The 25,118-nt window shown below is 38.9% G+C and overlaps 1 protein-coding gene across 1 annotated transcript in view; it reads left to right on the forward strand.

Annotated features, from left to right (window-relative positions):
- The first annotated feature begins 657 nt into the window (after nucleotides 1–657).
- TGFBRAP1 (transforming growth factor beta receptor associated protein 1) overlaps nucleotides 658–25,118 on the forward strand; it is a 35,055-nt gene continuing 10,594 nt past the window's right edge. The window contains exons 1-7 of the mRNA XM_084291101.1: nucleotides 658–749; nucleotides 2,517–3,218; nucleotides 8,277–8,471; nucleotides 9,486–9,640; nucleotides 16,023–16,105; nucleotides 22,290–22,631; nucleotides 23,952–24,009. Coding sequence (XP_084147227.1) covers nucleotides 2,534–3,218; nucleotides 8,277–8,471; nucleotides 9,486–9,640; nucleotides 16,023–16,105; nucleotides 22,290–22,631; nucleotides 23,952–24,009 — 1,518 coding nt within the window. The 5' untranslated portion in view covers nucleotides 658–749; nucleotides 2,517–2,533. The remainder of the gene's footprint in view (nucleotides 750–2,516; nucleotides 3,219–8,276; nucleotides 8,472–9,485; nucleotides 9,641–16,022; nucleotides 16,106–22,289; nucleotides 22,632–23,951; nucleotides 24,010–25,118) is intronic.

The raw sequence follows: 25,118 nt of genomic DNA on the forward strand, positions 1-25,118 counted from the left end.
TAAAGAGCGATAAGGTCACCCCTGAGCCTCCTCTTCTCCAGGCTGAACAAGCCCAGCTCCCTCAGCCGCTCCTCGTAGGACTTGTTCTCCAGGCCCCTCACCAGCTTCGTCGCCCTTCTCTGCACCCGCTCAAGCACCTCCATGTCCTTCTTGTAGCGAGGGGCCCAAAACTGAACACAGTACTCGAGGTGCGGCCTCACCAGAGCTGAGTACAGGGGGACGATCACCTCCCTAGCCCTGCTGGTCACACTGTTCCTGATACAAGCCAGGATGCCGTTGGCCTTCTTGGCCACCTGAGCACACTGCTGGCTCATATTCAGCCGAATACACAGAGCTCTTAAGATACTTCTATGACTTATGAATTCAGTTTTGGAATATTAACAATAATTTAAGTGCACAAGCAAGCAACGTAACGTTTATTTACATCCACAGAATCACAGAAAGGTTTGGGTTGGAAGGGACCTCAAAGCCCACCCAGCTCCACCCCTGCCATGTGCAGGGCACCTCCCCCAGCCCAGGCTGCCCAGGGCCCCCTCCAGCCTGGCCTTGGGCACCTCAGGGATGGGACCCCCCACACCCACCCTAACGGCCCCACGTGACGGGAAGGCAGCGGGCGGGGCGGGGCGCGGTACCGGAAGCCTGGCGCCCGCCCCTCCCCTCCCCGCGGCCGGCGGAGCCCCAGCGAGGCCCGGCCCGGCCCGGCCCGGCTCGGCCGCGGATCCCGGAGCGGCGCCGCCCGGCGCTCGCAGGTGGGTGGGGGGTGAAGTGGGGGGGGATAAGGCCCGGCGGGTCCTGGAGGGGTTTTTCTCGCCGTGTGGTGGCCGGGGGGGGTTGTTGGGTGCCGGGCGTCTGAGGAATTTAAACCCCGGGTGAGGCTGCGGCTTGAAACGGGCAGGGAAAGAAAATCCACAACCTGTTAACTTCTGGGGAAAAATAGGAAATGCTTGGCTTGAAAGACCACCTTATACCGCAATTTATTTCTGGATGTATTCTTGCTTTGGGCTAATTTCAGTTCCTGGTAACTCATGAATTGTCGTTCACCTTATTAATCTTTGCAAATTTTCATTATGGTTTTCAGTGTTGCCTTGTAAAAGCAACTCTTTATTTTTACATATAGCGCTTTGAAACAGAATTCATATTTACTACTCATATTTAATTTTACAATGGTTACAGTCATGCTTTGGTCCACCAAAGTTTCATTAGGCTGCCCAGGGAAGTGGTGGAGTCCCCATCCCTGGAAGTCTTCAAAAGACGTTTAGATGTAGAGCTCAGGGATATGGTTTAGTGGGGACTGTTAGCGTTAGGTCAGAGGTTGGACTCGATGATCTTGAGGTCTCTTCCAACCTAAACGATTCTCTGAGTCTGTGATTTGATGTTTTGTATCTCCACAGCATGTGTGGGGTAGGAATAATTGTGCGTGTTGTTTCTCAAAGCCAACACTGAGTGTCTTGAATGGAGAAGTGGTTGTTACAGAGCAGTCATGGCATAGCGAAGGGTGACTAATTTAGGTCAGCAGTTCTTTGTCTGTTCTTTCAAGGGCTCAGCATAGGTGTCTGCTGGTGCCATATAAAAGCAAGACTAGTCTGCAGCACAGCAAAATTACATCAACTGGTTTCAAAACACTGATAATCGCTTCATGAATTGGATCTGCCCCTTGGCAGTGCTTGGTTGTAAAAGGGAAGGTCTAGTTTGCAGAATGTGAATATTGTAAGTGCTGCTTAGCACTTAAAAACAATCTTTGGGGATGGTTGTGATAGTAGTGAACAAAAACTCCTCTAATTTCAGTGCTTCTTGAGCATAATAAGCACTGTATGGGTCATACTTCCAAACCAGCTGTGTGACCATGCACTAATATTTGCCAAGTCCATAGTGTGGTATTCAGTGCTACTCACGCATCTCTAAAACGAATGCTTGATGATATTACCCCCAAAAAATCAGTGATTTTCATGAATTATTTTTCAGTGGCTTGAAAGTTAATTTCATATTGTTGAAAAGTCAGGAATGGAAATGTGTTAGATGGAATCTGCCTGTGATATTTCACAAGAAGAGTTACTAATAGGACTAAATTTTGTCAAATAAAATGTAAAGCAACATGAGACATTAACGTGTAGCACTCAGCCTTGTAGCTACTCTAGAAGCCTAAGAGACAAAGTTCGTATCACTTCATGTAGAGAAGATGTTTGAAAGCCACAAAGTAGTAGTAGGAATAACTGCATGCAGTGCCAAAGTATCAGAGAGCCAGCAATGGGCTTGTTCCTTGTGGAAGAAGCATTGCTTTCAAATTATCTGGGTGCTACTGTGAATCTACTTCAGAACAGATTTGAAGTGAAAAGTCAGTTTGAGTCAGTTCTGTGGTTATTAACATGCTCGTTCTGGTTTGCGTAATCTGGTTGGAAACAAGAATGTAGCCCGTAAAAAGAAAAAGCAACTGTGAAGTTTTTGTGCTGGTAAATGTTAAATGGCTGCCTCTAATACTTGATGGTGGTGATTTGGTAACTTTTTTCTTCCTTACTCAGATCACCGGGAAGACACAATGAGTGTGAAAGCTTTCAAGCTCGTTTCTGCTGTGGAGCGGGAGGTGTTAATGGGAGACAAAAATCACATCAACATCGAATGCATCGAGTGTTGTGGAAAGAACCTCTACATTGGAACCAACGACTGCTTTATCTATCACTTCCTGCTGGATGAAAAGCTATCGACAGCTGGAAAAATAACTTTTGCTGCCACCAAGCAACTGCATAAATACCTGGGCTTCAAGAAGCCCGTGAATGAGTTGAAAGCAGCATCTGCACTCACCAGGCTGCTTGTGCTGTGTGACAACACGATAACACTAGTTAACATGATGAACTTGGAGCCAGTCCCCACTGGTGCTAGAATCAAAGGAGCTGTGACGTTCACCTTAAATGAAAACCCTGTGAGTGGGGACCCTTTTTGTGTCGAAGTCTGCATTATCTCAGTCAAGCGACGGACCATTCAGATGTTCATGGTGTTCGAAGACAGAGTCCAGATCGTGAAGGAAGTGTTTACCCCAGAGCAACCCTGTGCCGTGGCTGTAGATGGCTATTACTTGTGTCTTGCGCTTACTACACAGTACATCATTTTGAATTATAATACTGGCGTCTCCCAGGATCTATTTCCTTACTGCAGCGATGAGAAACGGCCGATTGTGAAGAGGATTGGCAGGCAAGAGTTTCTGTTGGCTGGTCCTGGAGGGCTAGGTGAGACTGAGGTTATGTACTTCTCTTTCTTTGGACCTGAGAAGGGAAGCTTAAGCAACCATTAGTATTATACAGAACCACAATATTTTTCTTCACATTCATACTGGAATGTTGTGATACCAAGGTAGATGGTATTAGTACTAAATGTTAACTGCTCTTCTGCCTTCTTAATGCACACAAATCAGGTTATTTGTATTTTAATCCTGCCTGTAGAAAGCTTTATGTCTGTATAAACAGATAACAAGGTAAGTAGCGTCCTGCAGGACAGAGTGAATAAAACTTGGTTGGTGCCATGTGAAACTTCAAAGGCTGGTAGCCGGCCTGCAGTGACTAGCTGCACTGAGTTTGAAGAGCCCCATGTTGCTGTGAATTATTATTTTCTTTTATTTAGTGTAGGCAAGCTGTTTTTTCCTGTGCTGCTACTCAGAGTTTGTACAAACTCCCTTCTAGAGACTGTTACAGATTCACAAATAGGCATGTTTTATTACAGCACTGATGAGAAAAGTTAGCGGAACTAAGCTGCATCCCATCTCCTGCAGACGTAAACTCGGTCTTAACTGTAGATCTTGTGATCCTGGACAGTGTTATTGCTTATTTTTTAGTAGTTTTCAGCTCTGCATTACAGAAAATGATTAAGTATTGCAAAAACGAAGTTCGATCATGAGAGATAATGCTCTCATCTAATGGATGTTTGTAAGGGCTAATGCTGCTGCAATCTGTCTAAATCAACAACGTGCTGTAAATTCAGTAATCTTGAGCTTTTTTGGGGAAAGCTGCGATATCCCAGAGTTGACCAGATGCAGAATGCTTTCATGCTGTTTGCTGTATGATCCTACATTTAAGAGGTGCAGTTTATTTGTCTTCCCTAACACATTAGGAATAACACGATGCAAAGAGATCTCAAACGTTTAGGTCTGTAATTCAGGGATCTACGTGTTCTTTAATAAATTGCAAAGGAAATCAGGAATGTGATTAGGTGCTTATATTGAATTTTCACCTCATGACCAGATATACATCAACTCACCATTTTTCCTTGAAAGAAGTAGGTATCCATTAGAATATCAGCTTATGCAAATTAAAGATGTTCCAAGATGAACTTATTTTTTCAGACTGGAGACTTCTGTAAATCATCTTGGTTACATGCTTTATATTAGAACTGTTTGTTGTTTTGAACGTGGATGTAAATTTGTGGGTATTAACTTTCACAGCACTACTAAACTGGTTAAAATTCATGACTGGATTGTCTGAAAGTATTCCTTTTTGGTGTACTTCTAGGGAGACGTGGTTCTTACTTTAATCTGTATTATTATAGGAATGAAATCAGATTCTGTTCCTTTGTTTACATTTTTTTTAGAAGATTAGATATATTCTCACAAAATAGAAAGCAGAATTATATTTAGTTAGACTTTTGTTTTTTATCTGCTATCCTGAGAGAGAGCTATCCAGTGAAGACCTTTGTTTACAAATCAAGTATGCCTGTGTAAGTAGATTGTCCTGAGGTTAAAATACCAGGTATGTGATACCTTAAGCACTCTTCTACACTCCTGCACAAATCTATACTTCTGTAGTTCTAGATGTGCTGTAAACTTTCTCTTTTCCTGTAATGCAGGCAAAATCTAACTTGAGCTATCAGACACCTTACGAAGACTGCTTGCTACTGATCATATAGTATTTCGCAGATTGTATAGTATTTTCTTGCCAAACTTGGTTTGGCAAGATATTTTTTTTTAATCATCTGTTTTCCATTCCACCCTCACTGTAGTTTTGTTTAGTATCATCCCCCTTGCTGTTTTTCCTCAGTAAAATTCTTGGTGTCTTTAGCAATAGTCTCTGCAGTTGAGAAGGTAGGTGAGCACCACTATAAAACATCATTGGCATCTTGGCATTTGTGACAGGCTCTTGCTGTTAAGTGAATGGTCTTGAAAAGACTTGATGTAGATCTTAAATCCTCATTTTGGTTTGCATTTCTACACCTTATTAATACGCGTTCATCTGGCATTTGGTAGAGCATCTATATTAAATTGGTGCTTAAAGGGTGGTGGTCGGTGTCATGAGGAGAGTGCTAATGGAAATAACATGGGTGGTGGCACAGCCTGCACCCACAGCAAGTTTGGATGTGATACAAACATGGGAGGAGTGGCTAATACAAAGATGATGATGTGATTGCAGCATCTTATGTGAGGAGAGGCTGTGAAGCCTTGGGACTGTTCAATCTGATTAAGAGGAGGCTTGGAGAGATCTTAGTGGAATTCATGGGGAGGATAGTAAAGACACACATCAGTCTCTGCTCAGAGAGGTAATGGGTACAAATTAAAATACAGGAAATTCCATGGAAACATGAGAAAATCATCCTCATTTTGATTGTGGTCAAGCTGGAACTAGGAGAGGATGTGGAGACTGTTCTTCAAGGTACTTAAAAATCTGTCTGGAGAAGGTCTTGAGCAACCTAATTGAACGTGCTTTAGCTGGGAGATTAAACTGGGTGATCTCCAGAGGTCCCTTCCAAATTCAACTATTCCATAACTTTAACAGGCAAAAACACAGATTTTAAATACCTAATTTTAGTTTATTCCTTTTGCCTTTCCAGCACAAACTCTTCTCACTGGTGCGTGGTTTGAGCAGTTACGTAGCGACTGAGCAGCATACAACTGGACAACCGAGCCTTGTAACTTAGGGCAGAGCACGTGTGCTAAGCAGAACGATTGATAAAAGGTTATGGGGGGTCTTCTCACAGTTGATACTGCAGAAAGCAGAGTGGTCAGTGGTAACAAACATGTCCCCTTCCTGTTTGCAACCACTTATAGTATTCTTCATACTGTCAACTTTGATAACCAAAAGTCCTCATATTAGAGTTTTAAAGAAGTAAAGAATAATGCTGCTTTCCATACTTCACTTTTTCCACATATTTTCGCTAATAAACTTCTTCTTTGGAAAAAAAAAATAAACTACAGAATCTATTCTACAAAGCCCTGAGTAACCCGATCTAATTTGGTCCTGCTTTGAGTGAGAAGAGTTGGACTGGATGTCCTCTGGAAGAACTGATATTTTTCTTTGGTTCTGTGATTCTACAGATTTCTAGATCTCTTGGTGCTAAAAATAGCACAGCTGTGTTTTGAGTGATTCCTGTAACTTTTGGATAGCATGTGCATTTTTAATACAGAATTGATCAGTGACTTCATCTTTCATCAATTATATTCCTGTACTTAGCCAGAAACCACAGCCTTTTCATAGTTGTAGTGTTTGTTGTTATCCTTAGGTGAGAGCTGGAGTAACTGGAAGGCATTAAAAATGGGTAGTACAGTCAGCCTTGCATAATATTTCACTTCTGATCCCCAAGGTTATTAAGATCTATAGAAGAAATTTGGAGCGCATATGATGGTATTTTCTGCAAGGTGCTCTGATAAAAAAAAAAAAAAAAAGCTGAATCATTATAGTGTGAAAGTAAATAACATTATTTGCTAATAGGTGTGAAATGATGGCTTTGTCTAGCACCCCTACTCAAAGGAGGGGTCTGATCATTTCAAATGTTCTCTAAAGGATTCAGAATCTTAATTTCTATACCAGGGTTCTGTAACAATCTACAACCACTTTTTTTTTTTTTTTTTTTTCACTTTCAATATGGCCCTCCTACCCAGCTACCCTTACCTCATTATCCGCTGTTTGGAAGAGCTTTTGTACATGGAATAGCATAATCTTTTAATCTCTGTTCTTTAGAGCTCAGACTTATTCTGCCAGCTGTCAAGTGGCTCATTCCTGCTGTAGGACAATTTCCATAGTCACATTTTGAGCGTAAAAAGTACGGATTCTAAGTGTTTTTTGTTCATGTTTAAAACTGAAATTTACATCATGCTTCAGGATGGCTCATGGTCAAAATTGCTGAACAATGTTTGTAAATTCAGACTGGGATTTTTCTTCAAGTTAATGCTAGGAGCCTCAGGAAATAGAATTGGGGAATACCAAGTACAAGAAATAAAAAGGCATATTGTTCAAAAGCAAGTCAAACTCTCTGGAAGAGAATAGACAGGAAGTGGTAGAGAAAAACACAAATTAACTGAAGATACTGGATTTAATCTTGTTACATTGAAGGCATTGTTGGAACCTGTGGGGATCTGGGGGTCGGCCTCTTCTCACAGGTAACTAGCGATAGGACTAGAGGGAATGGCCTCAAGTTGTGCCAGGGGAGGTTCAGGTTGGCAATGAGGAGCCATTTCTGCTCAGAAAGAGCAGTCAGGCACTGGGACGGGTTGCCCAGGGAGGTGGTGGAGTCACCGTCCCTGGGGGTGTGCAAGGAGAGGTTGGGCCTGGTGCTTGGGGACATGGTTTGGTGGGTGACAGTGGTGCTAGGGGAGTGGTTGGACCAGGTGATCTTGGAGGGCTTTTCCAACCCTAATTATTCTGTGATTCTATGATATTTATGTCTAATCTGTGCTTGGCTTTTGTGAAAAGGTTTTATACATAACTTCAGATTTTTTTCAAATGATTGATTGCACCTTACAGGAAGTAATTCTTTTGAAGAAACTCAACTCTCATCCTGTGAAAATTTTGCAATGGCAAAAGTGATGAAGTAAATAACTGTCTATATACTAAAATCCTCTTCAGGCATGCAACACAACAAAGAATAAATATTCCTATATTGCGGGATAGGTCAGGCAGCACAGAGCTGCAGCTCTTAAGACAATATTTTTTTGTATTGTTTGAATGTTGGATCTCACTAAATATCTCACTAAGTATTTGTTGTTATGAATGATTTTGAACATGGCATAATTCTTTAAACTTTGTTTTTAATAACCCAAATAGTTCTTGTTAGGCCTTTTCAGTATTCCTCTCTTCATTTCTCATGGTGTTTGTTTCTGTGGGTAAAGGATAAAGCAAAACTTGAACAGAACAAACCAACAGGTGTGTAAGATCCAAGGAGCTATGATGCACTGTCATTGTGTTATCTGATACTGCATCTGTTCTTTGGGGCCTGTTCTTTCTATACCCTGGTATCCATACTGGGAAGGGGAGGGAATAGTCTTTGATTAGTGCAACCCTCAAGCTTTTTTTCTTTTCTTGTAGGCATGTTTGCAACTGTGGATGGCATTTCACAGCGAGCCCCTGTGCACTGGTCCGAGAACGTGATTGGAGCAGCTTTGTGCTTTCCCTACGTTGTTGCTCTGGATGAGGAGTTCATTACAGTGCACAGCATGCTTGACCAGCAGCAAAAGCAAACCTTACCTTTTAAAGAAGGACACATTCTGCAGGACTTTGAAGGTATTCCAATGGATGCTTTTTTGTAATTCTGGAACAGTCTCAGTGTGGGCACAGTCACTTCCATTTGTTCTTCTTAAACAAAATATCTAGCAAGCATGTTAACCATTGTCACTTTTCCCTTGCAAATACATTTGTGGTTAGATTCCTGCTGCTTGTGCCTATGGTATGAAAAAGTGTTTGTTATCCAAAATTCAACACTTCTAGCAAAATGTATGACAGTTGTCAAGTCCATTGTCAGTTAGGAGTGTGTGGGCCTAGAGTTTTTTCTTATAATTTTTTTTCTTATAATTTATTTTCTCTACTGTATCACACTATTAGCTTTATGTTGTGTGAAGGAACAGTATTAGCTTGGTGTTATGAGTCCATAATTGTGAGCTATGAATATCTGTCCACTGCTTTTCCTGGCAGTTGTAACATCTTAAAATTGTTCTTTTGGGCTACTAACTAAAATATCTGTTAAAGGTTCAGAAGTAGGTATTTATAAAGAATTTTTAAACAGAAATATGAGAATTATGATGTTACCTCAAAAATACGACTAAGTTTGGAATACATTGCATCACTCTTTTTTTTTTTCCTCTTTCTAAGAGAGTTACAAACTCTAGTACTGTGAACTGTGTGTTACTAGTTACCTTTGATGTACAGCTTACAATTTCCTACTGTAAGCCTGAGGAAATAAACTAGCAGCTACAGGTCTCTGTTGTCTTGAATCTGGGCAATAGCTTTACAGTGGTGACCTGTACAACCTTGGCTGTCATCTCCTATGATGAGCCATTTCATTTACTTAGAGTGAATAAAACCTGCTGTAAATAAATAAAACTCTTATATTTGTGTGAGGGCCAACTTACAGGTAATCTGTACTACCTGGTAAATACGTTAACAAGAAATACAAGTTTTAAAACTTTAACCCTATTTAGGTTCTTGTATCTTAAATAGCAAATATTAAAGCTTATTTCTAAAAATCTTTTTTTTGCTGCAGAGATTATAAACTGAAATATGTCTGTTTGCTCTGTCCAGGAAAGGTGATTGTTGCTACTACTAAGGGTGTGTATATCTTGGTGCCACTGCCTTTGGAGAAACAGATTCAGGATCTTCTAGCTAGTCACAGAGTGGAAGAAGCCCTTGTCTTAGCAAAAGGAGCTCGAAGAAATATTCCAAAAGAGAAATTTCAGGTCTGTCCTTTAATTTTCATGAAAATGTAAATCTACAGTGGGGGCTATGTATGCTGATGGTCAAATGACTGTAGAAGGTGGGAGAGGGATTTATGTTGAAAAGGAATCTAACTAATATGTCTTATGGTTTCATCCTGAGGAAATAGATGTGCAACTGAATTCATTTGTTTGTAATGGCCATGATGTTTGCAGGGTTGGATGCTGCTCTTCTGTTGGTTTTGGTATTTTTTTTTTCTCTTTTGTACAACTAAACAAAACCAAAAGCTAGGGATAGGAAAAAATACTGCAGTGCTTATCATTCTGTGTTCACTTGTTAGTTGCTGTTTTTTTTTTTGTTTGTTTGTTTGTTTTTTTGTTTTTTTTTTTTTTTAAAAAGTATACTTCCAATCAGAATTTTTAAGTTTGACTTTGTAGTGGAAATCCTCACTGTGCCTTAAACTCCACGGTATTACAATTTTGAAGTTAAGTGATGGGAAATCTAAACCAAGTACATCGTAGTTCCAAGCTTGTACTGGTGTGTAACTGAATAGTTAAGATTTCAGTGCAGCAAAAGAGTGTCTTACCATAGAATGGTTTGGGTTGGAAAGGACCTTTAAAGATACCTAATTCCACCCCCACCACCACCCCTCCATCATGGGCCTGGATGCCACCCACTAGATCAGGTTGCCCAGGGCCCCATCCAGCCTGGCCTTGAACACCTCCAGGGATGGGGCATCCACAGCTTCTCTGAGTAACCTGTTTCAGTGTCTCACCACTCTCTGAGTGAAGAATTTCCTCCTTCTCTGCAGGGCTGCTCTCAATGAGTTTTTCTCCCAGTACGTATTCATGTCTGGGATTGCCTTGTCCCACATGCAGCACCTTGCACTTGAACTTGACCCTCATTAGGTTCATGTGGGCCCGCTTTTCTAGCTTGTCCAGGTCACTTTGGATGGCATCCCTTCCTTCTGTTGTATTGACTGCACCACTTGGCTTGGTGTCATCTGCAAGCCAATTCCTTTTCGGGGTAATGGTCCACTCTTTAAATCTCTCTCTCCAATTTGGATGTGAGGATGTCATGTGGGACCAAGTCAAAGGCCCTACAGAAGTCCAGGTAGATGACATGGGTCAGCCTTCCCTTGTGAACTGATGCAGTCACTCCATCACAGAAAGCCACCAGATTGGTCAGGCGCGATTTGCTCTTGGTGAAGTCATACTGGCTGCCTCAGATCACCTCTTGGTCTTGCGTGTGCCATGATGTTGCTCCAGGAGGATCTGTTCCATGATCTTCCCAGGCACAGAGGTGAAGCTCACCAGTCTGTAGTTCCCTGGGTCCTCCTTTCTACCCTTTTCAAAAAAGAGAGTGACTTTAGTAGATCTTTGGTTACTGAGATTTTTAGTCATTTCCTTCTACCTTGGGTTTATATTATCATAGATATGCTACTGGATTTATTCCTATCTGTGATTTAGAGACTGAAACTTGGATGAAGTCGAATGAAATCTCTGTAATATAAAGGAATAATCATTTTATTCCAGAGCAGTGTTTTAGAATGTAAAAATAATTCACCAAGCAGGTGAATGAATTTTTGATGCTTTCTTTCTTTTTTGAAACTATCTGTAGTCTACAGGAAACCTATATGCAGAGCTAAAATTAATCTTTTTCTATTTTCAGCTACTTCAGAGTGTTTCATTGCCCTCAAAGTGGCATCTGTTGCATTACTTCCAGCTGAAGTAATTCCAAAATGAATTAGTCTGGCAGGATATATATATATATTAATTTTAAGAAGATTGTAATTTTATTCTTATTTCAACATCTAAACTTTGTTCAGTGCCTTTGGAAGGAAGAAGTCTATAAATTAAATAAAAATGTTAGGGATTCTTAATTCCTCTGTAGAATGAGTGGCTGGGAGGCTGCTCTGCAAGTTATTTAAAAAAAAAAAAAAAAAAAAAAAAAAAGCTTGGCCAGAAAAGCACTTCCCTCCTTTTATTTTTAGTTTTATCTTAGTACCAGATAGTTTTATCTTAGTACTTAAAAAGTACTGAAGCATTTCAGCAAATTCAGAATTCAGTTTTGCATTGCATCCTTGTGTCCAAGTTTTCCTTTGCAATCTAAAGAATCAAAACAAAATTCTTCTGAGAGAACAAAATATGTGATTAAAGGTCATCATACATAGGCATTAATTTTCTAATTATTTATTTCCAGTTTATAAGTATTAGCATGGAAGATGTCTTTTTTTTTGTCATTGGTTGTTTTTTTTCCCACAGATTTACCTGCAATTTGTTATCTGAAATTGATGATATGGAATCTCATTCCTCTGAAGTCTTCTTGCTTTTAGGATTTTTCTGTCCTTAGGATAAGTCACTTTCTGCTTACGTGTACATTATGTGCACTGAATGTCTTACTTCCTGAAATTACTGTTTCCTAGAATAAGTTTTTTCTTAGTTTGTGCTTTTAAGGGTGTTCAGTTACTTTTGGGTTGATGCTATGGCTGAAAAACAGGAAGCTATTTACTTATACGCAAAACAACCTGTTGTGGTTCTGAGTTGTACCTACAGACTGATGCTAACCAGCCTAAATTGATAGTCTCCCATTGACTCATATTAAAATGATTAAATTTGGCTTAGCTGTTGACAAGGTAGTCCAATTTTTCAGAGCGCATCAGTAGTTGGAAATATAACATGTTGAGCTTGCTTTCTAATGTGCCTCTGATAATTAATGCTGTCATTACAGGTTTGCTACAAGCACATCAGTCTTGCCTTTTCTGTAGTCTCGCGTAATATAAATCTGATGGAGTACAACCAAATTACATGCCTTGCATGCATGCATCTTTTGCATAATTTCTTTGTCGTACTTTACCTGATCACATAGTTGCTCTTTTCCAACTTCTGTCTCGTAGATATCTTCAGGTATCTATTTTGCAAGCTTTACTGATTCTTGAGTAGCTGACAAATTCTAGGATTTATTTTGCCATTTTGTACTAGCAGAGGTAGGAAGACCAAGGTATTCAGTTAAGACACTTGATCCAGGAGCTATAATTTATCCTTACAAAAGAGCAATTGTAATGTCTTGATACAGGCAGTATTTTGTACAAGGAAAACCTGTTTTCCACAAGCTGCTGTATTTTCCCCAGTTTGGGATGGCTTTTGTTGTCTACACGTAACTAACTCAGTCAAGAGAGTTCTTGAGGGCATAGGGTTTTTTCCTACAGTTGAGTACTGCGTTGTTGTTGCATGCATACACAAGTGCACGCTGTCTCTCTTTGTATCAGCATAAATATGCATATATTCCAATAGTACAGAATAATAGTGGGTTGGAAACAGAGTACTACATTCACAGAACTGTTTGTGCAACCGGTGTTACTGGAAAGAAGGAGGTCAAGCATTAGTAGCTCTAACCTGTTGTTTAACCTATAGCCCCTGCAGACTGCAAATTTCTCTGCTATATTACATGAAAGTTTCTTTGTCTTCAAACATCGAGAATTATTGTGAAGTAAAAACTGCTGAGCAAAGTGGTGCAAGGAGATGGCGTTGCTGGATATCATATCGAAAGAATACAGAGGCCTTTCTACCATGCTACCATGAAATGACTGAATGCTACTTATTAATTTTTCAGGACAGCTGAAGTTTGCAGAAATCATGGTTGATGGTAGTGAAGACCTTGGTTAGATTGACACACATCTTGCATAGGTATCTCTTTTTTTGCCTCTCATTTTTCACTAGTTTCAAAACACTTGTTTAACTGTACACAAACCTGACCAGAAAGCTAAAGTAACTTCCTACAAAAAATCTTTTTGCAATCTTGTTGGTAATGCTGATCATCCTAGAAAGACTTCTTTCAGCAGCTGTGAGAATTAAAGCTTCACTACAGCCATTGCAGGTTCAGCAGTCATCTTTGTTTGCTAGTGCTTTTTCAAATACGAATTAATACAAATCTTAATTCAGTTTCTGTAGCTAGACTTTTGTTCTCACCATTTTTTTCTAATGTGAATTCAGTCAACAATACAGAATTTGCCTAAAGCATTTCAAGTCCTACAGTTGCCCTTCAAAAATGATAGGGGAATAAATAATGTGTTGAATTTTGATGGATTACGGCTTAGTACCTTTTTAAAAGATACTAATTACAATATTATGGCAGATGAGTCTGGAAGAACTCATTCTAGAAGATGGCTCTCCTATTGTAAACAAAAATTAAGTGTAGTTGGCGTATAGATGTAGCTTGTTTTTAAGATTCTGGGAGAGCCTGTAGAATTTTCTACGTCTGTTGCTTCCATAATCTTCAGCATTTGACATCAAAATGTCTTATGATAAACTTGGCTGAAAATCAACATGGATGCTTATCGGTTTATCTTTCAGAAGTTGGGAAAGTCTCTGCCAGCCAGGAGACATTTTCCAACCCTTTCGTGCATGACTTCAAGGGACAAGTGAAGATGTATTAACACTTAAATGAAAGTGAACACCACTTAATCAGTTTAAATTTAAAGCTGATTTCTTAGGGCTGTACTTAAAACGAACTCATTGACAGTTTAACTTCTATTTGAAAAGATTGCTGTACAAGTAAGGCAGTGTCTTCAGAGTGTTAGATCAATTCAAACTTAATTCCAATATCCTAATTCATAATGTGTAAATATTAGCAGTCCATCCATTGGAAAAAATGAAAAGACTTCAAAACAAAACCTTTTGATTCTAATGTCTTTAATAGGATGAAAAATGTTTGTATTGTAACCCTCCCTAGCAAGTCTGAAACCAGATTTTGAAGTTTCCTGGTGGAACAAGGTGCAGGTAGTTGATGGTAAAGGATTTCAATCTGCATCCTTAGGCAGTAGCCAGACGGGTATTCATCAGTTCACAAATTTGGATTCATTTGTTTAATACCATAGCTGTAAATGCAAAATATTTTTATACATTTTGCTTATGTATTATGAGGCAGTTTTACTTTATTACTGTATTTAATTTCCCTTTTAGCTTTATTTAATTAGTACAGTTGGATATATAGTATAGTAACATTACACATATGTAGTGAATTACTATTTTTTATTTTCTTTGTTAGATTTTTCTGAAAAAAAAGCACCAGGTAACATTTCTCTTTATTTTCCCTTTTCTTCCTGACACTGGAGAGGCGAGAAGTCCTACAGCCTTACAGATCAATAGGTTTTAATGGCTTACTAGCAATCAAGTGTTTCCTTAGGATTATCCATTAGTGAAATATGCACAGACTAAATGGACTTAAGCTGTTCTCTTAATCGATCCATGATCTTTAATCAAGGTGAAAAATCAGCAATTGGACTATCAGTCTACCTGCCTGGGGCCTCACTCTTTCAGCAATTCCCACCTGGAATTTGTTCATAAAAGTATTGCTATTTCTGTAGGTGTTTTGATTGTAAATAGGAGCCTATAGTTAAGAACAGCATTCAGGTACTGTGGTAGACATCAGAAAACTGCATATTTATTATGAAGAGGTGGAGGGGAAAATGAAGGGCATGTGGATTTGGCTAGCTGGCTGTATTTTCAAAATGCCAGTGTTGTCACAAATGGTGGATTCTTTCAAAACACTGCTTAGCTTCCTTTCAGTAATTCTCTTTTTGCTATTGGAAATATTTGAGCCACATTTAATCTAGTGGTAACTAACCATTCATATTGAAGGGAGAAAAACTCACACGTAAAGTACATCTCGTGTTCTTTTTCAAGTGATTTTTTTATAAACTTTTTTCTGTCGAGTCATGATCTTAACCATAAAACATAACAACATATTGCTGTTCTTGTGCTTTACTTCTGATTTTCTTACTAATATTTTATGTATGTTTGATTTCTATATTTTATAAATTGAACTGCTTTAAAAGTATTTTTGAGAAAAGGCAGAAAATCACAAATACAATCATCTGGGAAAGAGGCTGTGAAACTCGCCAGCAAGGCTGCTAGTGAAGTGGGGTCAGAAGAGGAGAAAGTTGGATATTTATGGTCAACTGAGACCCTTGAGTTTGTCTCGTCTTTGTCTTCTGAATTATGAGAACTTTAGAGATAACCATCAGCCTTCATGTTTGCACGTACCACAAGCAAAAACTTGAGGCAGGCCATACTGATGTAAGAGAAGTTATTTTTGAATTAAAAATAAATTTAAAAAAACTTTAATTTGCTTCTCGTTGACTTTGTTTTTAGTAAGTACTAGTGCATAGTGTTGTATTTACACATCTCTAAAAAGAAACTCAGTCTGGATAGTAGATCCTGTGTATGTTCAGTTACATACAGTAGAAAATGTGGAAGATAAAGGCTTTATTTTGCATTTAACTTGATGGTCCTGCTTGAAGGTGACGTGTTCAGTGATTTTTATAAGGTACTTATTACAGACATTACTAGTACCATGTGAATAGCTCCTTACAAATATGTTTTTTTCTCCTCTTCTCTTTCATAGGTAATGTACAAACGAATCCTGCAGCAGGCAGGTTTTATACAGTTTGCACAGCTTCAGTTCCTTGAAGCAAAAGAGCTCTTCAGGTAATTGTGTAACAAGAAAATTATTTATTTATTTGTTTTTAAATAAGGAGATAGTATTCTTGGTTTTAAAAGCACTTAGTCACTTGAATGTTTTTTAATGCAGATTGGAGATCAGTGTGGTAAGATAGCTTGGTTGGGAGAAAAGCAGAGTAAGACTGAAACGATTTTATATTTGAAGAGTTAATGCAACTGATTCTTTCGTATGCTAACAAACAGCAGCATTAAGGCTCTAATCCTGTATTTTGATTGTGTAGAGATTTTTTTGACTCCATGCCGATGAAGGTCAAGGCATTATTACTGAATGTGTGCTGTGACATGTGTTTTCTTAAAAAAAAAAAAAAAAATAGATAAATAAAAATAAAATAAACAAAGTTACAATGTATATACAATTGACACTACTACACAACTGTAGTTTTTATTGAGAATGATGCTACTGAAATTGTTTTTAACACTTCTTCTGGAAGTCTGTACAAATCTTCCCAACTCAGCTGTTTCAACAGTCACTTGTTCATACAATGACCTTGGTAATTCACTTTCACTCCATAAAATCAGTCAAAAATGCTGTTTGGTATCTTTATTTTACCTGATAATTTCATTTCTGCTAGTAGCACCTCATTCTGTGCAGGGAGGCTGTCCAGGGTTACTGTAATCCATGCTGACTACATAATTTCAGCAGATAAGAACTCTCTTCATTTAAAATCAGTTGAGAGCCTATGGAATAGAATTGCTATGGTTAAACAACTTGCTGTAGGTAGTAGGTTTATATGTTATAGGGGAGAAAAAAAAAAGTTGTCCTTGGGTTAATAGAAATGTGTCAAGGAAAGGGAAGCTTTGGGCGAAGTTACTATTGGAGAAGGGATTTTTCCACTTTACCTACAGCTGTCCGGGGTTATGGGAAATACACTGGGTGGAAATTGGAGAATGACAGGAAAGGTCTGAACAGTGTCTATGGGCAACTTGTTCTGGCCACAACCATTTTCTTTATTATCTTGAAATTTTTGGCGTTAGTGAGCAACTTGCAATCTTCCTTCCTCCCAGTAGTCTTCCAAATACTGGACTAAATTACTGCTGTGCTGTGTATGTGAAATAGAAATACAAGCTTTATAGTAAGGAATTTTTGTAGTAAGGAATAATTTAGAGATTCCCACAGAAGCCTTTCCATGTGACTTTCCAGCAGACATCTTGTTAGTGTGGCTAGTCTTGGTAAAATAGCTTGTTGAGGTTACATTAGTTGTAAAATTTCTTCATTGTCTGGGTGTGCCCAGGTGGCCAGAATCGTATAGCAGTGTCTTGACTGTAGCTTGACCCTTCAACCCCAACTTTTTCTATCTATCTGTTCCATCTATTCCACCCTGCCTGGCAGTAATTCACTGTAGGATCTAGTCTGAGGCTTCTGCCTTGCTGGTAGTGGTTTGAGGATCTCTTAAAAGCAGTGAAATAGGAGAAATGTATCCTGCAGGGAGCTTCAGCACCTTGTAGAAGGAGGGGAGATGGAATAGCCAAGATCAGTTATTCAGCACCCATGCATCTAGCAGTCCATCTGACAAATGAGCTTCAATGAATGGTATTGTGCAAGCTTCTTTATCGGAACAAATGTGTTTAATGAGAACTTCCTGTCCAAGCCTGAATTTTGGAGCTCGGTCAGCATCCTAGGGTGTTCCCTTCCTCTAAAAGTTGCTATTCCGAAGCAGAACAGCTGTTCACAAGCTACTAAAAGTCTTTGCTGGGGGGAGAAAGCACAGACAAGCATCCCTTCTGACCAGCCATGTGTAAGCCATAAGTACTAGGGTGACTGAAAATTCCTTGTCGAATGCAGGATCTCTGATTTTCAGTCCAAGGCCATTACACCCAGTTCAAATAATATCTGGTTATTCATTGACTGAACACTCAGACAGTCCTGTTCATTTAAGGCTTGTTGATGTTTGAGGAAAAACTGGGAAAGATAATGGCAATCCATGCAAACACTTCCTCCAATCTCTGTGTTTCTCTGGAGCTATTTCAAGCTAGCGTTAGTCAGAAATAACTCATGTTAAAATGCCGAAGGGCAACTTGATGTCTGTCTGAAGAAAAGATGGATTTAGCAATGAAACAGTGGCATCAGTAGCTCCAACAAACTGCTGTGATGTGGGGCTGCTTCTGGCCAAGTTTCATGTGAGATCATCTCATTCCTCAGAAAATGTCCGAGTTATAAATCAGCTGGGGAAATAATCGTGTTGGACTAAAGGCATCATTTTCTTGCACCAGTAATCCTTGGTTAACCTTGTCAAGATACTTGTTTTATGCTTAATGTCATAGTTCTTATATACCAAAACCTCTAGGAGGAATGTCTTCCTACTGAGTTCCTTTAGGTTATGCTGATACTTCAAAATACTGGAGAACGTTGACAAGAAGGAAGGAAGTGCTAGCTGTATTGAAACTGAAGTAGTTCAACAAAAGGAAGAGGTGGTTTTTGTTTTTTGTTTTTTAACTTTTAGCTGATTTTGTTAACATTAAATTGAGCGTGCTGTCAACAATAAAACTTTTTTTGGTCTGACAGATTCAGTTGTTGTTAGCACCATACAATCCATTATAACTTACAAATCATGCTGTTTCATGTTGCTGTCATTGGGGGTTTGCATGCAGTTAGACCAAACAGCGTGTTTAGCAGGCTGTTTCCTGAGTTCCAGTTATTTTGCTGAGATGTTGGTGGTATAGATGCCCCAGGGAAAACATTTCTCCGTGGTATTTGCTTATGTCCTTTCACTGGTTAGATGTTGTTTACATCTGACAGATACAGGATTTTTTCTAAACCTTGTTGTTTTTAATAAATCAAAGTATAAATTCTTCTTTTTTGGTAATATTGTCTCACCTGGGAAGAGATATAGATGGACTTCTAGCTAAGAAGCTAGCTTTCCTACAGCAGAAAGGTTTTTATTAAAAAAAAAAAAATGCTGGTAGTTATACTTGGATACATTATAAGTAGGATTTAGTGTTAGGTGATGTAGGACTTAGTGTTCGGTTTGCATCTTAAATGTGATTCAAGGATATAAGCTTCCATTACAGCTAGTGAGATCTGGGTAAAACAGTCAAATTACGTAGGCTCCATTGATATCTTTGATATCTGTAAATTTAGGGGTTATAATTTGGACCTGAATTTTCCCAGGTCTTGTAAATTCTGCCTACTGTGCAGTTTGTAAACATAAAGCCAAAGAAGACCTAATGCAGAATTACTCTGAGGGAAGTTGTATTTTAAGACAAATCTAACTGTCAGTGCTAAGAACCTATTTTTTACGTTTTAGCAAGTGGCTAGCTATATGTGGCTAAACCTTAGAAGCTGAAAACTCAAACAGATATTCCAAGGGAAGGTGCTATTTGTAACTCTCTTCTTATATCGTTTCCTTCGAAGATAGTGGAAAAAGCCCAAGCCAAAACTTGCAGCTCCAAGGAGCCATGAGCCTTGAGGTGAACATTAGTCAGGCACGTGGGGCTGTTGTTTAGCATCTGCTATGTCTCTGAAGAAGTCTGTTCTGAGTGATGCTTAGCTTTTAAGGAGGTTGCCTAATTGCCAGTTAGCATTGCTGTGGGGAGAACAAAATTGTACGATCTGAGCTCAAGTCAGACCTGCTGAGAGAGCCACTGGTGATTCACAGCCCAAGGCACGGCCTAGCCCACGTTGGAAGCTGGTTTTCATTCTTCTTCTGGAAACAGATGGCCATTAAGGCCAGAATCCATGAAGCTCAGAGGTGTGGTAACTACTTCCTCATTTAGGAGAAGTTGGATGGTAAGGTGAACGGGCGCAGAACCTCAGCAACCGTAGAAGTTGGAAAATGTTTTAAAACTTGTTAAATGTGGTGTGTTAAATCCAACACTTTTAACTTCTCCACGGTCGTAGTCTCCATCTAAGCTTAGGCCATTTCCAAGTATGTGAGAGCATGCCAACAAGGAAACTGTTGTCCATCTGTACTTTAATTTCCATGGATTTATCAAGGCTCCTACACAAATTTGGAGTGGACTTCTGATGTTATTCAAGTTATGGATTAGCTTTGCATTCTAACATTAAATCAATGAAGAACCTTGTAGGGGAAAAAAGTCTCTTCTTTATTTAAATACAATTAATTTACTCCTGTAAAGCATCTAATGTCATATTACCTAGTGGTCCTGAAGTTGTCTTAATTTATGTGGAGTAGTTGAATTAACCAGAGCTGCAGCTACATTAATCTAAGTCCAAATGCTCTTTGAACTGTCAGATCATACCACTGTCAAAACTTGTTATTTCCTGGTTATTCTGCATCTTTAAAAATAAATCTCATCTACCTCTGAGTTCCATGTAACGTGGATCTAAAACTTTCAAAACCAAATACGATGTCTGAAATAAGGAATTAAAAGGAAACCTCAACTGCAGGAATCTGCAAAGTAGACATGAACACTGCTTCTTAGTAGAGGCTGGCCTTCCTAGTGTAGAGGTGGTTTTTTTAGGCAGTAGGAGCTCTGTTTATGAATTGGAAAAACTTTCTTTTCAAACCTCTTTTCGCAGGAAGGTTTGTCGTGTTCAGATTTTTCTCTCTTGAGGACTTCTGCTTTCTACGATGCTGTTTCCATGCGTTGTGGTCACTAGGTTCTGGAACAGGGTGCTTACTGTTCTTAAATTTCTTGCTGTTGTTGCAGTCTCCCAGAATTTCATTCTTCTGGTACAGATTTAGTAGCCAAAGGATACTCTTAAATAGCTATTTAGAACTTTAAAAAATATATAAAATACTAATGTTGCCATGGAGATGCTTCTTACCAGTTCATATTTCCTGGATGGTTTTGGAATAATTTCTCTGGCAAGAATTGAACAGCTTGAGGCATACCATATTGCTTTCTGTGCTTCAGAACAGTAAAGGAGGGATTAATCCACCTGGTAGGGTCACAGAATGGTTGAGGTTGGCAATGGCTTCTGAAGGTCCCTACTCAAGCAGGGCCACCTAGAGCAGGTTGCCCAGATCTTTCTCACTTGATTGCCTGCAGAAGGTAAAAGTCTTCCTGCTTCATCTGCTTCCGTAGTTAGGACTTGTTTGCTTTCGGGATACTTCCCAATCACGTTTGTGAAAGGAAAATCTTTCTGAGGTTGCTGATCACTGGATAGATCAAAACTATTTCAGTTTCATTTGCAACAAAATAGTAACTAAACAGGATTTATTTTGAAGAACTTCAAAAGTTCCTTTTGAGTTTTTTTCAGCAACAGTATCTTCTGCAGTTCAGGACTGCAGTTTCATCTTTAAAGATCAATTCTGAGTAATGAATTTGACGGGGAACTGAATCACAACCCCTGGTTTCTTGCAGTTCTCCTATAGCAAAGCCTAGGTGGAAGAATCATTCTAGCTGTGAAAATAAGGAAGGTATTTGCCGCATGAACAAAATTCTGTTTTATTCTTCTGTCACAACATTCACTCTATGAATACTTGAGGAGTTTCTTCAGTGAGGTAGAAAGAAAAATGTTTTGGGTAACATATCAATGTTACAGCCTGCTCCTAGGTAGGATACCCTACACATGTGGAGGGAAAAGCCTCTCACTAGTATCTGACATTGATGTATGCCTGACACCTAAGCTTGCAGAATAGACTTCCTCTTACTGGTTAGCAGGATGCATGATTAGTACCCACAGTTCATTTTCAGAGCCTCTTAAAGAAGTAAGCTGAAGGAGGAATCTGGTGCATTTCAAAGGTAGGAAAACATTTTCATCATCCAAATGTGTTCTGAAAGCTTCAGTTCTCTATAGGAGAATCCTGTCTTCTGCAGAACTATACTTGCACAGTCTCTGGCTTGCCTGAAAGGGTTCACTGTCTCCATTTTTTTTGCCTTGATCAGCATACTAGCTACAAGAATGCATTGATTAAATCTATGATGCTGCTAGGAACGGCACTAGGCCTGATCAGATGATTTTTGTGTATGCCACCAGATAAATGTAGGATGTCAAAAGCAAAAGCCTAGCCAGTCTTTGAATTCTTGATACTCTACGGACGTAAAAAGAATAACAAATTTGGGTAGAAATATTAAAAATAAATAAATAAATAAAATCCTAATTTATTCGAAAGATCCTTTCTCCAGTGTTGACATGTTAGTGTCCTGACTCTAAGCACATGTTCCCAGAATGTTACATTTTTTTTGTGCCTATGTATACTTTCTCTTTCTTTTTGCTTCATCTAGTTTGACACTGTAATTGCAGAAGCGGCCAGCTTGACGTCCGGGAGCTGATCTCTCTCTACCCCTTCCTGTTGCCTACTTCCTCTTCATTTATACGGTCTCATCCCCCTCTGCATGAATATGCTGACCTCAACCAGCTGACCCAAGGGGACCAGGAGAAGATGACAAAATGCAAACGATTCCTCATGAGTTACTTGAATGAAGTCCGCAGCACTGAGGTTGCAAATGGCTACAAGGAAGACATTGACACAGCTTTACTCAAGTTATATGCGGAGGCAAATCACGAAAGCCTGCTAGATCTGCTGGTTTCAGAGAACTTTTGTCTATTAACAGATAGCGCTGCCTGGCTGGAAAAGCACAAAAAGTGAGTGGATTTTTTGAGTGAGGTACCTTTGAGACCAGGAGAAAACATGTTTGTCTTAAACGCTGTTGAATTTTAGAGCAATGTGTTCAAATCCTTTCAGTTTCTCCAACTTCAGGTCCAAAAGACATTTTGGCCTGATTTGTGAGCATTTACAAATTTCAGGGAAAAGGTATTAATTGATAGTCTGAAGTAATGAAAATTTGTTCTGTCTTATGCTGATAAATACTGTTTTTTCCCTGAAACTTTGTGTCCAACACAAAAATAAGTTTTGATATGGATTTGGTTGGGGGGTGGGAGGACAAGCAATTTATTTGCTTTCATGATAGTGTGAGAGTTAAATAGATGCAGTAGCAATACTCCTCTTGGTGTCTTGGACAGAAGGAAAAGATGCCTCAAAACACATAGAAACTATCCACTAACTAGTAGCTTTTAAATTATACTCACTTATTCAGGGAAAGAAGGCTTGCTTTTGAATTTTGAACTCCCACTGATTCACTAAAAGGACGCTGCTTAAGATGGCTGCAAGTGACTTCAATTTAGAAATACCCGTGGGTGGAGAATTGGGTGTTAGTCATTAAACAGGAAACACCAGATAGTAAATGTGTAAAATATTCCAGTCGTAGGTAGTGTCTCTGTCTTGGATTTAATTTCTTTAAAACATGTAGTACAGTAGTAGCAACTACAGCGGTCACAGGGAGCCTTTAATTGTGATTAGATTTAGAGTGGTTTTGTTTCTGCTAGGTATTTTGTTGAATCCTCTTGGCATGCATGCTTTGCTTGGCAAGCTCTTGCAAATATGAAGTGTGGAAAGTCATTTGTGGAAACAGCCATTGTAGAACTTCAGCTTCATTTGTATTACAGGACAAAAAAACACCTCTGTGTGGGTGTACTGCACAAAGCTCTTCCTTGCCTGACTTGATTTTGTGTTGCGCTAAAGAAAATGCTTCTGATAGTGAAACAAAGTTTTAAATAAAAGCATCATACGAATTTGATTTTGAAGACATGATTAACTATTGGTGGAATACTTTATTATTTGGAGTTGTTAGGTGTGTATGTGAAATTTGAAGAACAGCAAGGGAATCTTCTCTAATTTGACAAGTAGTTTGTCACTGTTTAGGTTGGAGCTAGTAACTAGAAACTATCTTTAGAGAGAGAAACACTTTTCTAGGACAGAACTTCTCTCCTTTGAATGTAGGCACAGCTATATTCATGTCACCTAGAAGTCCCACTGTAAAATACTGTTATATTCCTTGTTAATCAAATAATGGAATTGGTAGGGAAGATCTAGAAACTGTAATACTGTTTTCTCTTTTTATACAGGTATTTTGCCCTTGGTCTCCTTTATCACTACAATGGTCAAGATGCTGCAGCACTTCAGGTCAGAATAAAGCTTTTAGTGTCATCTGTAAACCACTCCAAAATCTTGCCTTTGAGATAAAAATCTGAGGTGCTAATTTCAAGTTTTGGAAAGTGATGTGTATATCTAAGAAATTTACGCTAAGGCTTCCTTGAGTAAACTAATGTTAGATCTGAAAGACCTTCAGTTATTGAAGATGGTAGTGATTTGCATGCTTGTATCCTGTTCTTAATTGTAACTGTTTATATCAGAATGTTTGTACTTTTAAAAAAAAAATGTACGAAAGCACTAAAATCATCAAGATACCGTTTCAAATGGTGTTTGAGGGACTTCAGGACGTATCCTGTGCTGATCAGTCTGTATACAAGGAGCAGAGCAGTAGTGTAATCTCATGACAGACACTGGTAGTGACTGGGAATTTGTTCGTTGCTCATTGCCAGGTTAGGATGTAACTTGCAATATCTCTAAGTTTCAACTGATATAGTAATTCCTTTAGGGACCCCCTTCTGATGTCATTAAGGCCAGTGGTGGCTTACAGACTGCAGACTAAATAGCTTTGTTATTAGCGTCTAAAAAACTTCATCTAGAAAGATGTGCTTGATCAATAAATAACGCATATCTCAGGCCATATCTAGTATCTAAGCAGTTTGCTGTGTGGCTTTTAGAGTGTGTTTATTGCAGTTACTGTCAAATGTATTCAAGACAATTAGATGTAAATAGTAATTTCCTGGGCAGAAAGATAGTAAGGAAATGAACCAGGAAGCTCCATTGTTGCATACAAGATATTTTTCTGTTTGTTTCAAAGAGTAAAGTTTATTGCTAAACTGGTCTGCTAGATGTGGCAATTCTTACACGAATTAAAATTAGAACTAAAAGGAAATCTTCTCACATGGTGATTAAAGTTCTTCAGTCAAAATAAAAGAAGAACAATATCTTTTTTTCCAACCTGTTTGAAACATTTGCTTTTCTTTTGCACTCTCCAAAAACATGAGAAGTAGACTATGTACCAGAGAAAAGGACTCTTATCAAAAACTTTCTTTGGTGGTGGTGTACCTCCGCCTCAGTTCTTCTACTTGTCATTCTCAGATAATGAGAATCCACACGTAATGGGGTTGGAACTAGTTGAATAT

Source organism: Netta rufina (assembly GCF_964035555.1).
Source record: "Netta rufina genome assembly, chromosome: 1".
Lineage (NCBI taxonomy): Eukaryota > Metazoa > Chordata > Aves > Anseriformes > Anatidae > Netta > Netta rufina.